The sequence below is a fragment of the Macaca mulatta genome, chromosome 12 (genome assembly GCF_049350105.2).
Source record: "Macaca mulatta isolate MMU2019108-1 chromosome 12, T2T-MMU8v2.0, whole genome shotgun sequence".
Taxonomy (NCBI): Eukaryota; Metazoa; Chordata; class Mammalia; order Primates; family Cercopithecidae; genus Macaca; species Macaca mulatta.
In genome coordinates this window covers 92304851-92320614 of record NC_133417.1, presented here as the reverse complement: position 1 = coordinate 92320614, position 15764 = coordinate 92304851, and the positions used below count along the sequence as shown (strand labels likewise).

The 15764-nt window shown below is 32.3% G+C and overlaps 1 protein-coding gene across 4 annotated transcripts in view; it reads left to right on the top strand.

Moving 5' to 3' along the window:
• CALCRL (calcitonin receptor like receptor) overlaps positions 1-14717 on the top strand; it is a 104768-nt gene extending 90051 nt beyond the window's left edge. For 2 of the 4 annotated variants that reach the window (XM_015110510.3, XM_015110509.3), the window contains 3 exons: positions 5989-6207; positions 6357-6398; positions 11627-14717. In XM_015110510.3, coding sequence (XP_014965996.2) covers positions 5989-6207; positions 6357-6398; positions 11627-11842 — 477 coding nt within the window. In that variant the 3' untranslated portion in view covers positions 11843-14717. Of the gene's footprint in view, positions 1-5988; positions 6208-6356; positions 6399-11056; positions 11279-11626 lie in introns of those variants that run through there. The other 2 variants (XM_077956611.1, XM_015110511.3) reach the window with 1 other exon arrangement.
• The last annotated feature ends 1047 nt before the right edge of the window (positions 14718-15764 follow it).

The window sequence follows — 15764 nt, the reverse complement described above, 5'->3', positions numbered from 1 at the left end:
ATGTCTCAGGGCAAGGAAGTCTGGGTGAAGCTGTTCACAGACATCAGCCTCCTGTGGCACAGAGAGGAATAGAGGATGAATTACCAGGGGGGTGGGAGGTGACAAACAAGATAAAACAAAATACTTATGTAAATTTTACATTATAATTATTATCACTTAATGTCAGTGCACCAATTAGACATTTTAGTGTGATTGCAGAAAAACAGAAGTCACATTCGATGCTTTTATTACACTATTATTATTTTTTATTATTTTAATTGAAAAAAAGTCTTGCTCTGTTGCCCAGACTAGAGTGCAGTGGAATGATCATAGCTCACTGCAGCCCCTAACTCCTGGGTTTAACGGATCCTCCCACCTCAGGCTCCTGAGAAGCTAAGACTAGGTATACACTACTATGCTTGGATAAGTTTTTAAAACATTTTTATAGAGACGGGATCTCACTATGTTCCCCAGGCTGGTCTCAAATTCCTGGGCTCCAGGGATCCTTCTGTCTTGGCCTCCACAACTGCTGGGATTACAAGTGTATTACATTATTTGAATGAGAAAGTAAATTAATACAAACTAGCAATCTAGTATGCTTTGTCTCAGAGAGTATTAGAGATCATAATGCAATTACAGTCCTTCAGAGTGGTATTTTAGTTACAGCTGCTATTCATTTTTTTGTTGTTGTTATACTTTAAGTTCTGGGATACATGTGCAGAACATGCAGGTTTGTTACATAGATATCCATGTGCCACGGTGGTTTGCTGCACCCATCAACCTGTCATCTGGGTTTTAAGCCCCACATGCTTATTTCTCCTAATCCTATCCCTGCCCTTACTCCTGACCCCCCGACAGGCCCCAGTGTATGATGTTCCCCTCCCTGTGTCCATGTTTTCTCATTGTTCAACTCCCACTTATGAGTGAGAACATGCGATGATTGGTTTTCTGTTTCTGTGTTAGTTTGCTGAGAATGATGGTTTCTAGCTTCATCCATGTCCTTGCATAGGACATGAATTCATTCTTTTTATGGCTGCATGGTATTTCATGGTGTATATATGCCACATTTTCTTTATCCAGTCTATCATTGATGAGCATTTGGTTTGGTTCCAAGTCTTTGCTATTGTGAATAGTGCTGCAAGAAAACATATGTGTACGTGTATCTTTATAGTAGAATGATTTATAATCCTTTGGGTATATACCCAGTAATGGGATTGCTGGGGCAAATGGTATTTCTGGTTCTAAATCCTCGAGGAATCACCAAACTGTCTTCCACAATGGTTAAACTAATTTACACTCCCACCAACATTGTAAAAGTGTTCCTGTTTCTCCACATCCTCTCCAGCATCTGTTGCTTCCTGACATTTTAATGATCACCATTCTAACTGGCATGAGATGGTATCTCATTGTGGTTTTGATTGGCATTTCTCTAATGACCAGTGATGATAAGCTTTTTTTCATGTGTTTGTTGTCTGCATCAATGTCTTCTTTTGAGAAGTTCCTGTTCATATCATTTGCCCACTTTTTGATGGGGTTGTTTATTTCTTGTAAATTTGTTTAAGTTTTTTGTAGATTTTGGATATTAGCCCTTTGTCAGATGGATAGATTGCAAAAAATTTCTCCTGTTCTTTAGGTAGCCTGTTCACTCTGGTGATAGTTTGTTTTACTGTGCAGAAGTTCTTTAGTTTAATTAGTTCCCATTTGTCAATTTTGGCTTTTGTTGCCATTGCTTTTAGTGTTTTAGTTGTGAAGTCTTTGCCCATGCCTATGTCCTGAATGGTATTGCCTCACTTTTCTTCTAGGGTTTTTATGGTTTTAGGTCTTACTTTTACATCTTTCATGCATCTTGAGTTAATTTTTGAATAAGGTGTAAGGAAGGGGTCCAGTTTCAGTTTTCTGCATATGGCTAGCCCGTTTTCCCAACACCATTTATTTAATAGGGAATCCTTTCCCCATTGCTGGTTTTTGTCAGGTTTGTCAAAGATCAGATAGTTGTAGAAGTGTGGTGTTATATCTGAGGCCTCTGTTCTGTTGCATTGGTTTATATACCTGTTTTGGTACCAGTACCATGCTGTTTTGGTTACTGTAGCCTTGTAGTATGGTTTGAAGTCAGGTAGCATGATGTCTCCAGCTTTGTTATTTTTGTTTAGGATTGCTTATTCTTGGCTATACAGACTCTTTTTTTTTTTTGGTTCCATATGAAACATGAAGTAGTTTTTTCTAATTCTGTGAAGAAAGTCAGTAGTAGCTTGATGGGGATAGCATTGAATCTATAAATTACTTTGGGCAGTATGGTCATTTTTATGATATTGATTCTATGCATGAGCATGGAATGTTTTTTCATTTGTTTGTGTCCTCTCCTATTTCATTGAGCAGTGGTTTGTAGTTCTCCCTGAAGAGGTACTTCACTTCCCTTATAAGTTGTATTCCTAGATATTTTATTCTCTTTGTAGCATTTGTGAATGAGAGTTCACTCATGATTTAGCTCTCTGTTTGTCTATTACTATTGTATAGAAATGCTTGTGATTTTTGCACATTGATTTCGTATCCTGAGACTTTGCTAAAGTTGCTTATCAGCTTAAGGAGTTTTTTGGCTGAGTCGATGGGGTTTTCTAAATATATAGTTATGTCATCTGCAAACAGAGACAATTTGACTTCCTCCCCTCCTATTGGAATACCCTTTATTTACAACTGCGATTAAGTTATCTATATGTTTGCTTGTGTGTGTATGTGATATTTTTCATGTAAAATTCAAAGCTTCCTAATTCTTATACTCTTTTAAAATACAGATATTCTATTATTTAACTATATTTGCTAGCTGCAGTTTAGTATGTGGCTGTGTTGGATCACTGTTCAAACCATTCTCAAAATGTATCATCGTTAAGCCATTCTTGTAGAATTTATTATGACTTTCCATAAAATTTTTTCATATATCTTAATGTAGATTATAGTGAAAATTTCAAAGGCAGAGGCACTTGCTTCCCTTCCTTCTCCTACATTCTAAGGGCATGAGTGACATACGTGTTTAAGTTGTACCCTGAGACTGCCTGGCTTTGCATTCTGTGCACAAAAGAGTCAGCACTGAATCCTAGCTCTATCACAGCTGCCTGTGTATCATCTCAGACCAAGTTTTCTGTTTTATTTTTTTTTAACCTCTCTGTGTCTTTGTTTTCTCATTTGTAATGATGGAATAATAGGAATATATGCCTCACAGGGTATTATAAGGATTAAATGAGATATTTTCTGTTAAGTGATTTGGCACATTTAGTGCATAGAATATTATAAATTCTTGAAAAAAATGCCTTCAAAGTTTCTTCACTTGTAGTTTCTGCATGATACCATGCTTCCACTCTGAGGAGAGCTCAAATAAATTATAATGTATTATTGGGCTACTCAGGAGATTCCAGAACAAATGCAAGACAATATTTTATTACAAAAGATCTGGCTGCACAGAGGGATACATGATTCAGACTTCTAAATCAGTAAGGTTCAGGAAGTGAAAGCACCTAGCAAATGCAAAATGTAATATCATCTACACAACCCTTGGAAACATCTGTTCATATAAACTTTGAGGAAGAAGAGTGAGGATGAAATACAGGAATATAGCCCATCAAGCTGTAAGAAAAGAAGTGAACATCCACATTATTTGCCTAAAACTTTCCATTTTGTTGGCCTAAAACAACATTAGGAACCTATTTTTCTATCCAGATAAATAATTCTGTCCTTGTTTAAGCTCCAGAGCTCCTCTTTGGTCCTGGCCAATTCCAAGCTCCTGGGAGGAGCCCTAGTAATTTCTCTCATGGTTATCATATGGTTTTGCACAACTTTTATAAATAAGATATTTTAATCACAGGTCATTCCACTCAGACTTCCTCCATCACATTTCCACATGAGCAGGGTGGTACTGGAGTGACTACAGCATTTTTGAGATCCTGTTGAGGGGAAGTTGAGAGATGATACATTTAATTTGGGTTCAGTGAGATATTTAGGTGACTTCCGTGCATAGTTAAGTGATTGTTTGGGAATGACTTCCAGAAACTCTCCTACAGCCACTGTATAGATTTACCCTGCTTCCTGTCATGACCCAAGTGTGGTATTGTGTTATGAAAATAGCCTGACGTGCCTACTAGATGTGTAAACTTTATGAGTATGGCAGTTAAAGGTTTCTTCTTTTCTACTGAACTATCTTTGCTTGAGGGTGGGAGAAATTCAGACATAGTTCTTCTAAAATTTAAAATTCTTCTTTAACTTTTGTTTAAAGTAAATGGAAATATTTACAGAAAATAAAGTAAGATGAGGGGATTATAATTCTCAAAACTATGTTTTGTGGAAAAATAGCATGGAAAATAGCATCAAATTCATTCTAAGATAATTATTTATAAAATAGTTAATAGAATAATTAACTCTATTGTCAACTCCAGTTTCTAGTTTCCCATTTTAAATCAGACTTGCCATTTGGAGAAGCACTTTGCATTTAAAATTTTTCATATAATTGGGATCTAAATTGCAATGTTTCTACTGTGTTTTATAACTTATGATTTAATGTATTAAGATTATAAAATATTCTATATTAAGCAGATAAAAGATTATTGTTATCTTTTTTTAAAGAGCAATGGATGCTTAGGAAGGGAATATATTAGGATGGATGGAATAACAGCTGACGTGTTCATTTGTTATGTTTCATTCTCACACCTGTTGAAATGGCTTAATCTGCTTTTGTCTTTATCGCATTTCTGTGTCTGCAAACATTGCTTTTCATAGATGTGTTTCCATTAGGATTATAGTGAACTGTATATTTTTGAAGCATATGTTCCATTAAATTTTCTAAAAATAGTGGAAGAATATTTTTATGCACGGTTACTTTTATGAGACGTGTCAATTTAGCAAATGCATGTTCTTTGTTATTTGTTTGCTATAATAAATGGGAAACTACTAGTTTTTGCAATTTTTAAACTGTGTGAATATAAATTATACTTGGTTAATAGTTTGAAAATTTAAGATTATTAAACAAAGGGCAGATGCCAGAACTAAGGGTGGGGAAAAAGAAAAGTGAATAGCAATTAGCCCCTATGGAGCTCTTCTGGAATTCATATTCATGATTCTATGGAAGGCATAAGGAATGGGCATAGAGAAAATGGACCAAAGTAAAAGATATAGAGTTGGGTGAAAATAAGAAAGAGATAAACTCTAACTTAGGTGAAAATAAGAAAAAGATAAACTTGTATTATGTGAGAGAAAGAGAAATAAATATGTTTCAGTAGGACCCTGTTTGCTAAGTCACATTAGAGTGTCAAAGGTTTACGTCTCCCATCCAAAGAAACTGCTGTCTCTTCGAGAAAGTTGTTAAGGCACAAAAATAGTGAATATTATGTCATTACAGGAGGTCTTATAGAATGTCAAATTATTTTAGCTCTAGAACGACCGGGGTTGAATATCAGCTGGTTCAAAGTTCCCTCATAAATAAAAGAGGATTACAGTGCTACTTTGGCGAGGTGTTTTAAAGATTATTGTTACAAGAAGAAACAGGAAAGTTTTTGGTTTGAAAGATGAAAATGGTTATTATGGTATAATATACATTTAGAATGTATGTCATATGGACATTATAAAGAGGAGATTCTTTAAAAATTAGCATTTTTCTATAAACAATTATTTTCTTTGATTTGAAAATGATCAAAAGCTTTAGATTTTAGACCACAGAATTTTTTTAATTGCATGTGAAAATGAGCTGAGAAAAACACTGAAATATTTCTCAACTGAATATGTTCCACAGTAATTATACCATGATTTAATTTTACTTTTTAAAAACTTGTTTAATAAAACTGATATACTTATTAAATTGATAAATCACAATTCCAAATATATAAATTAATATTTTAGGCAATAATACCCTTTAAAATATTCTTGTACATTAAAAATATTTTCAGATTTATACAATTGGAGATACTTGAATAATGCTTCTTAATATTAAATATGAAATGTTTTTCAGATGTCATTTTATTTTGTTTTTAGGTGAATCTTTTTTTCTTGTTAAATATTGTACGTGTTCTCATCACCAAGTTAAAAGTTACACACCAAGCGGAATCCAATCTCTACATGAAAGCTGTGAGAGCTACTCTTATCTTGGTGCCCTTGCTTGGCATTGAATTTGTGCTGATTCCATGGCGACCTGAAGGAAAGATTGCAGAGGAGGTATATGACTACATCATGCACATCCTTATGCACTTCCAGGTATGGCATTCTTGTTAAGAAGGCAGCTTGTGAAGTTGCGTATTAAATATACATATAACTTTAGTTTTACTCCTACTTGTACAGCTATTTGGTTACAAATACATGTATCTTTCTATTTGGATTCAGATCATTCTATTTTTCTTTTACAGGGTCTTTTGGTCTCTACCATTTTCTGCTTCTTTAATGGAGAGGTATGGTAATTTATTTTATTCCTTTTATTATTTTATATTTACTATCTGTCTATCTATCCATGTATTTAAATGAGATAAAATTATAAATTCCCCAGGAACAACCATATTAAATTCTATTTCCATCAGGGAAAGAACCATAAAATCTCTTACCATAAGTTTAACTCGGGTTCTCAAATGCTCAGGTCATATTGGAGTTCAAAGCTAGGGAAAAGTCCACCTCACTTAAAAATATTTCAAAAGGTATTCATCTAGTCTTTTGAGATACGTTTTGAGTCCCATTAAGTCTGAGCTTTTCCCGAGATACAGTGCTAGGCAATCCCAAATCTCATAGAACATATACACTGTGATAGGAAATAAGATATAAGAAATAGGATCATCTCTTTTTTGCCTATCTTACAATGTAGGCCGCAGAAGCAACTTTATGGCCAATACAAAAGGATTTTAAAAATTAAACGCTCGGTTATACAGGGAAGAAATTCAGTGGGTTAGGAAATTTAGAAGAGAATGCTCTAATTCATAACATGACCATGTACTCTTCGATACTTCTAGATTTTTATCCATGTGTTTCCTACTTGGGAAGTTTCAGGCATTTTGAAAACTGGTAACATATCTCTTATGCATACAAATGTGTTATAGCTCAGTAATTTGAGCTCTGCTGACTTAGCTCTTTATGTGTTTTTAATCTGCTCAACACAGTTTAACCTGTAGGAGGATTTTGGAAAAATTGAACAAAGTTTAGAAATCCAGACAGCAGCTGAGTGAGACACAGACACTTAATAACTGTGAAGCTTATCATAAAGCTTCAGATGGGGAACACTTGGGACCAGTTGGTAGAACCTATGATAACCATTCCTATAAAACAAATGAACATTGGAAATCATGCACACATCATTGAAAAACTGTAACATGTTATTTGCTCTTACTTAAGTAATATTTTTACTTCCTCATCTTGGCATATAATAAAATTCAATGTTTAGTTTTTAATTAAAATATATTTCAAGTTCAACACATAGGTATTTATTTATATTATTATCATTTATTTTATTTATCTATATTTATTTGTAATGAGGTGTAGAATTGTCACACATTGTAGACTATATTTCATACCTTTAAGTGGTACTTCCATAATTCTTCTGCTATACACAAGACAAGAGAAACTTTTTCTGAAATCAATGAGAAGCATAGACAGAGAATGCAGTTACAAAAAATAGATAAATCATTTGTTTGATAGTAAAATTCTAATAGATTTTATTATATACCTCTATAAATTTAATGTTATATACACTGAATTAGACAATCCTAAATGCCACTTTTATAGGATGTAATAATTAAATATAGATGAGAGTGATACGGACAACATGGTAAAGAACATGCATGAAATAGGAAAGGTAGACCTCTGTATCTACAGAAACAGATATTAATTCTATAAAGTAATTTTTAAATATTCAAAACACACTCACTAGTAAAATATTTTGTAATAGGAGGCAGTGAAGAACAAACACAGCAATGCATTTAGACACCAAAGATGCTACTTTTCATCTTGGCTGTGATACTTTGGCAAATGCTGGCAAACTTCAGGAGCCTGTGTCTATCTTTCTTAAAGGGAAATTAAAGCAAGTTCTCTACACAGGTCTCAGAAAAATAAATACAGGCTAATAAAGATGAAGTTTTTAGCACCATGCCCCACTTCATTAGATACTCAGCATACTCATTATTTGATTTGTCAAATCACTTATTTTCAAAAATGCATGTGCAAACAGGAACATTAATCATTTTGGATCAAAATCCCAAATTGGCCCTTTTATTTAGAAAGAGTGCCTAGGGAATATCTAAAGTAATGCCTAACACTCCTGTTACACTCGATCTGTGTAAACAAAAGGGACACAGAACCTTGATCTTCTGCCATGTCCTAAAATTGAGAAAATTTTGACATTGGAAAATTACAATAATACAAAATCTTTGAGCTAGGCTCTTGCCAAATCTTTCGGTTCCTCACAACATTCTAATATCTGTTCCTTTTCTTCATCTCTGGAGATAAAATCCCTGCTTGAGTATGATTCATTTCTCAACTTAAGAAATACTATGATCCCTCCCTTTTTGTCTCAATGCCTCTTACTTTTTCCCACTCTCATAACATGAAGAAACAACTGCCAAATTTATTTTGTTCCAACTATGTCATGCACTTCTTAAAATCATTTGCTCAGGCTTAGTTTCCTTCTTGTTTTCCATATTAGGTCAAATGCCTGCCTTTAGTTTAATATTTGTGTTTTTTTCTCTCCCACCTTTTATGTACTTTTTAGCCAACATCTTGCTATTAGCATTTCTCACTAGTTAAATAAATGTGGCTTAACAAGTGCTTGGATTACTTTCATTTTATCCCTAGTGCCCTCAGACAAAAATGTGCCCTGTGATCATAAACTAAGGACTCTAGTCATCAGAAGGTTATATTTAACAACACCTGAGGGTAGATATTCAATCAGATGTTCAAAAAAGATTTGTTGACAACAATTAAACCCAAATCCTTTAGTGAGAACTAGGCAGACTTTTTATAAAAGCTTCGTATTGATTCACATTAAGGAGTATAAAGTTGGTTGCTTATTGGGTGTTAATGGGTATATAAAGTTGTAGTGTCACATTCTAAATATTTGCCTTACTACTTATATCATGGTCATGCATAAACAATAAAAACATTCATATCTTTAACAACACCCAGCTATCTTCCCTTACAATGGAAATTTGCTTGTTACTCTTCCCCATTGATTTTTTTCTCATTAAAAGTTTATTAAGAGTAACTGCTTTAATGTTGTATTTAACAGGTGTGATATTGTATTAGAGGAAGCAGAAGAAAAATGTAACATCCTTAGAGCAAATAACATAAACAAATAAGTCTACAAGGCCTGTGGATCTTTAATTAGGTTTATTTTTAACTATAGTAAGACCCCACAGTTCAGGAAATTGGCTTTCTATGGTTTTTCTGATGATTTAGTTGCAAGGAAGAAATAGAGTGATGACCTTAATCAAAGTAGATATTTTAAGAGCAAACAGTCATATATTTCAATAGCCATTTTCCTTCCAAATTGAATTTAAACTTTCCTTTTTAAGACTATAAGTACTAGACTCACAGCTAAGATATTATTTTCTGTCAGCTTTTTCTCAACCATTATACAGAATTTTTTATACAAAGCTATATGCCACTTCCCCTCAACCAGAAATTATATTGTTTATGTACTCAACCAATTCAGCATTTAGTAACAAAATGAGAAGAAATTTATGAAACAAAAAATAAGGATAAAAAATATATATTATCAGATGTATCTAGATAATTGGTCAATGGTCATTTTTATTTTGAATCTTTGAATATGTATTTAAAATTCACAGTCTGAAGCCATTCAATTTTTAGTTTGCTCATGATTTTGAGGTGGTTACATAGCAGATGTTATTTTTAAATTATCTTAATTTAGATATTTTATTTGGAGGATTTAGAATTACATTACTAAATTGAGAGGAAAGTTTAATTTTTGCAAGATAAATAAATTTGTTGCCTTATAAATGCTTTTATTTTCAAAGCACATTTACATGAATATAAATTATTTTCTTCAGATATGTTTACCATATATTTTTTAATTGAATTTGAAAGTCCTGAAGTTACTGAACTTCATCATCATGTAATTTTTAGTACGAAGTAACTTCATTTTAGTTATATAATTTTTGAACTATACCGTAGAGTGAAACTAACTGGTAATTTTAATACCTCATTTAATTTTACCTAAATACATTGTTGGCTTTATGTTTGCTCCTTCTTTTTTTCTACATGAAACGAGACAATAAACTTTGGGTTTAAGTGACAGAATATAAGATACTTTAACAGGAACTCTGAATATCCTGTAAAGCTGCAGACATCCTGGAACACCTATTTTCTATAGAATGTTTGTAATTGTAAGAATTGAGGTTTTATGTGTGTGCGTGTGTGTGTGTGTGTGTGTGTGTGTGTGTTTTAACCCATTAGACTAGGAAATAACAAGAAAGAAGTAAACCCTTTCTAAAGATTTAATATTGATTTGTATACATGGATATGGTGAAGAGAAAGTTGAGGAATTCTATATAAGTAGTACGAAGTTAAACAATTATACATGAGTATGTAGAAAATGAATTACCAGAAAATTGCTGTGAGATGCTCAGGTTCCCTTTGGAAAAGCACTGAAAGAGCCAAAGAACAATAGAGAGCTTGGGGAAGACCATTCAAAGCAAACCCACTCTGGGCAGATATAGATTGGGTCACAGGGATTTGGCAAACACATTCATAACCTAGAAGCAGGCTGCTCCAAGCCAGTGTGCCCACTCATCAGACCTGAAAAAGTCCAGGTACTTGAGCTAGAGATGTTTTTAAATATTCTCATTTGTGCCCATTGACTGACAATGAAGAAAATTCACTCTTGCGCCTTACATTCGATTATTACCAGTATTTTACTGTATAGGACCCACCTACCCCTGATCTCTAGCTTCAAACAGAGGGGAAGGAAGTCATTAAACTGCAAATTCATTCAGCAGAAGAGGATTCAAATATGTAAAAGTGGAGTGGTTACATTCCTAAATTTATTTTTCACAATATTCACCAGATGTATAATTATTTGTTCAACACTTTTCTTTCCTCTATGTAGTAAGCTCCATGAGGACAAATATCATGCTCCCTTTTTTGGAATGTAGCGCAATTTCTGGCATATGGGAATCACTCAAAAACAAACGTTGCTGCTATTGCCCTGCTGCTGCTGATGATGATGATTTGTATTCTTCGTATCCTAACTTCTTTTCTTTTGTATATCTTTCTCTAATCCTGTTACGATTTGTCTTCTCATTCTATTAATAAAGACATTAATATAAAACTTGATGTTGTACATGAAATCTTGTAAATGGGGGTCCAGATTACCTATTTGTTTGGCAACAACGAATACATACGCATTATAAAAGCTTTGAAGACAAAACATGGCATGAAAAATATCAATGGAATGTAAAGTACGATGTAATTGTAATACATTTCCTAATGTAAAGATGGTACACTTAACTTAATTTTTTAAATTAAGTAAGAAAATGAAGCTATATTATTCACTAATTAACATAACTTGTTTTAAAAAAGCTCTTCTCCAAGACCTATTTAATTGTGCTTCAAAAACAATGTCTTCATTTCAATTAATGGGTTGCTCTTGTTCTTTCTGTTTCTTTTTGATTGATAGGTTCAAGCAATTCTGAGAAGAAACTGGAATCAATACAAAATCCAATTTGGAAACAGCTTTTCCAACTCAGAAGCTCTTCGTAGTGCGTCTTACACAGTGTCAACAATCAGTGACGGTCCAGGTTATAGTCATGACTGTCCTAGTGAACACTTAAATGGGAAAAGCATCCATGATATTGAAAATGTTGTCTTAAAACCAGAAAATTTATATAATTGAAAATAGAAGGATGGTTGTCTGACTGTTTTGTGCCACTCCTAACTCAAGGACTTGGATCCATGACTCTAAAGCCAGAAGACTTCAATATTAAATGGCTTTTTGAATATCATAAAGAAAAGCCTCACATGAAATTGGTAGTGTGTTGATAAGAGTGTAATATCTAGCTGTAAGTGGGAAAAAAGAAATCCTGGTTTGTAATATTTGCCAGTAAATACTCCCACTATGCCTGATGTGACACTACTAACCTGACATCACCAAGTGTGGAATTGGAGAAAAGCACAATCAACTTTTCTGAGCTGGTGTAAGCCAGCTCCAGCACACCATTGCATGAATTCACAAACAAATGACTGTAAAAGTAAATATACATGTTGGGCATGATTCTACCCTTATTGCCCCAAGAGACCTAGTGAAGGCCTATAGACATGAAGGGAAAATTAGCTTTTAGTTTTAAAACTCTTTATCCCATCTTGATTGGGGCAGTTGACATTTTATTTTGCCCAGAGAGTGCTGTAGTCCTTTTTGTAATGACCCTCTCAAATGGACAATACCAGAAGTGAATTATCCCTGCTGGCTTTCTTTTCTCTATGAAAAGCAACTGAGTATAATTGTTACGATCTACTCATTTGCTGACACATCAGTTATATCTTGTGGCATATCCATTGTCGAAATTTGATGAACAGGATGTATAATATGCAATCCTACTTCTATATCATTAAGAAAACATCTTAGTTGATGCTACAGAACACCTTGTCAACTTCTTCCTGTTTTACCACACAGTGGGAGGGAATTCGTACCTGTAAATATACATTTTGTCCCTTCCATTTCTACTGTAGAAACAAATTAGCAATCATTTTATATAAGGAAAATCAATGAAGGATTTCTTATTTTCTTGGAATTTTGTAAAAAGAAATTGTGAGAAATGAGCGTGTAAATACTCCATTATTTTATTTTACAGTCTCAAATCAAATACATACAACCTAGGTAATTTTTAAAGCAAATATATAATGCAACAATGTGTGCATGTTAATATCTGATACTGTATCTGGGCTGATTTTTTAAATAAAATAGAGTCTGGAATTCTATATTTGGTGACTATTTTAAAGACAACCAGATGCCAGCATCAGAAGTCTGAGAACTAAGAGAACAGAAACATCTATCATAAGATATATTTATTTTAAAAACACAAGGTCACTATTTTATTGAATATATTTGTTTTGATGACTCATACCTTAATAATAGGTGTGTTTGACATATTTCTTTTTTCGTTTTGACAATGAACTCACATTCTAATCCAGAAATTTTAAACAACTACTGTGATAAATACCAATCTGCTACTTGTATAGATTTTACCCCATTAAAATATTACTTTACTGACTTTCACTATATGAAGATACATAGCTTTGGAAATGTCCCAGGTTATTCAAGAAATATAAAAAAATAGAGGGACACAATATATATCATATACAATGCTTTAATATTTTAATAGAGCTACTGTATATAATACAAATCAGGGAAATACTTGAATATATCATTGAGAAAAAATTATTGTCAGATCTTATTGAATTATTGTCAGACCTTATTAAATAAAGATAGAAGAAAACCTTGCTAATGAACTAAAGTGAAATTTATATGGGATTCAGTTTCTCTAATGTTATTTTCCACTGAAATCTCTGAAGAACAAGAATGACTTCAATTAGTAAAAGTCAATTTTGGGAAAATCATGTGTATCTCTATTTTAAGTGTGTCAATCTGCTTAAAATGGATGAAACTAATGAATTACTCATCATAAGTTGTTTCTTAAGCTGTCAATAGATGGTGAGTTCAGAACTTATTTGAAATTGCTAAGAAAAATTATCTAAATGAGTAAGAATTAACATATAGAATGGTCTGGTCAGTACATTCATAATTTATGCATGAAAAAGTATTGTTTTGTTTCAAACATGAATTTCATAGCGAGCTGCCATAGAAAGGAATGCAGGCTGTTCTGGACCTTTAACTGCCTACATTATACAAAAATTCATTTCAATAAACTCAATTATTAGCTATTTATTATTCAAAGACCCATATTTAAATCCTTTGCTGACCATGTTGACATATATCAGCCTTCTTCTAGACAAACTGTCAAGTCAACCATCTTGACAGTAGACATTAAAAAATGTTGAATTATCAGAGATTATATTAAAATGAACATGTAATTTTCAAGTATTTTTGTTGTGCTTTCATAATATCAATTCTAGATCAGATTTATTTTATAGCCAGGGTTTATCTGTTGTAAAGTCTTGAGGAGTAGCAGTCATTCATGTTTAATCACTGTTAGTTTTATATTCATATATTTTTAGAATAATTTTAAATGTTAGATTCCTCAAAAGCTGAATGCTACTTAATACCTTTGTACCATACTCATAAAGCAAAGTAAATCTGACACTTTTTTAAAGCAAACTTCTTTGCTGTCAAAAAATAAATTTGGGGAATTTCTAGCTTTTAAAATGTAGATTTGTCATTTTACTGTGATTACTTGTGAAAGTCATATTTTAATTTTCTAAATTGTAATTTGTCATTTTCTTTCCTAAAGTTAATTTCCAATGCATTTATTCATAAAATATTCATTCTTGAATGCAGTGTTTGTTTAAATGTAATCCAATGTACATAGAATTAGTGGTGGCTGTAGTGCTGTATTTATTGCTTATAAATTTTTTAAAATGTGAACTTACTTTTAATTTTCTCTTGATTTTAATCTGCTAGTAGAAACCACTAGTTATCTGTAAAAATATATTCAAGATATTCTGATCAATTGTAACAATTTATGTTATGCCTACTTAGAGTATATCTCTATTTTTGATTGTATGAAAATATTAAAGTTATGAGTTAAAGTTTATTTCCATTGATATTTACTAGAGTGCCAAATAATCTAATTTATAAACATAATTCTTACATTAATCAATGGGATACTTTTCAAAATTAACAAATCTCTTAACAAAATATCTCTTTTGCCTTCCTTAAAGTCTTCAGTAAACCAGTAAATGAATTCAATAAACCAATTAAGAAAAAGTCATGATTTGTTTTCCAAACTAAAAAAATCCAAATATACTACGATGGATGCAAACTCCTTCTTATGCTGAAAGAAGAAAAAGGATGTCTCAAAATAAGAAAATGTTCAGAAATTCATCTCTTTTATCTACTATATTTCATTTTGTAGTTTTGTTTAAATATTAGAAAGAAAAATAAGTATTTAAAGGTAATTTTTAAAGAGGGCATATTTATGGCTCTCACACAAATATAAAATGAAAATGTTTCAAAGATTTTGTTTAACTCATTAATTAATGAAGGAACAAGTAAGATGTTACAACAATTCAAAGGAGAATTCAAAATATCACACTTATATGAGAATATTAAAAATGCTGAAATAAACTTAGTAAGTGCAAAACCACTCTATCCTTAGGACAATAATCAGTTGCATTCCACTTAATAATTAATTTTTATTTTTATGATCAAGAATAATATACATCATTATCTGTTTTCTGGAAAAATGCCCATTTAAAACACTTGCATTTTTTTCTTTTTTAAGAACACATTTTATTTACTGTCAATTACATGGCATATGTTAAAAAATTTCTTCTTTTTTTTCTTTTTTAAGAACACATTTTATTTACTGTCAATTACATGGCATAACATTTTTTCTTACAATCTCTCCTCCTTGTGATTATACTAATCTGCAAGAAAGAATATTCTTGATTAAAAATATTGCTAGTTTCATAAGGTTTGGCCTATTGTTGAGACAGGTACATGAGAGTGTTAATTACAATATAGACCTCCTCAAGTTGGTTTTACAAATCTAGAACCATACTGCACGTTTTAACAGCTTCATTGAGATATACTTCACATATCATATAATATTTCATATTCAAAGCAGTTTTTAGAATAT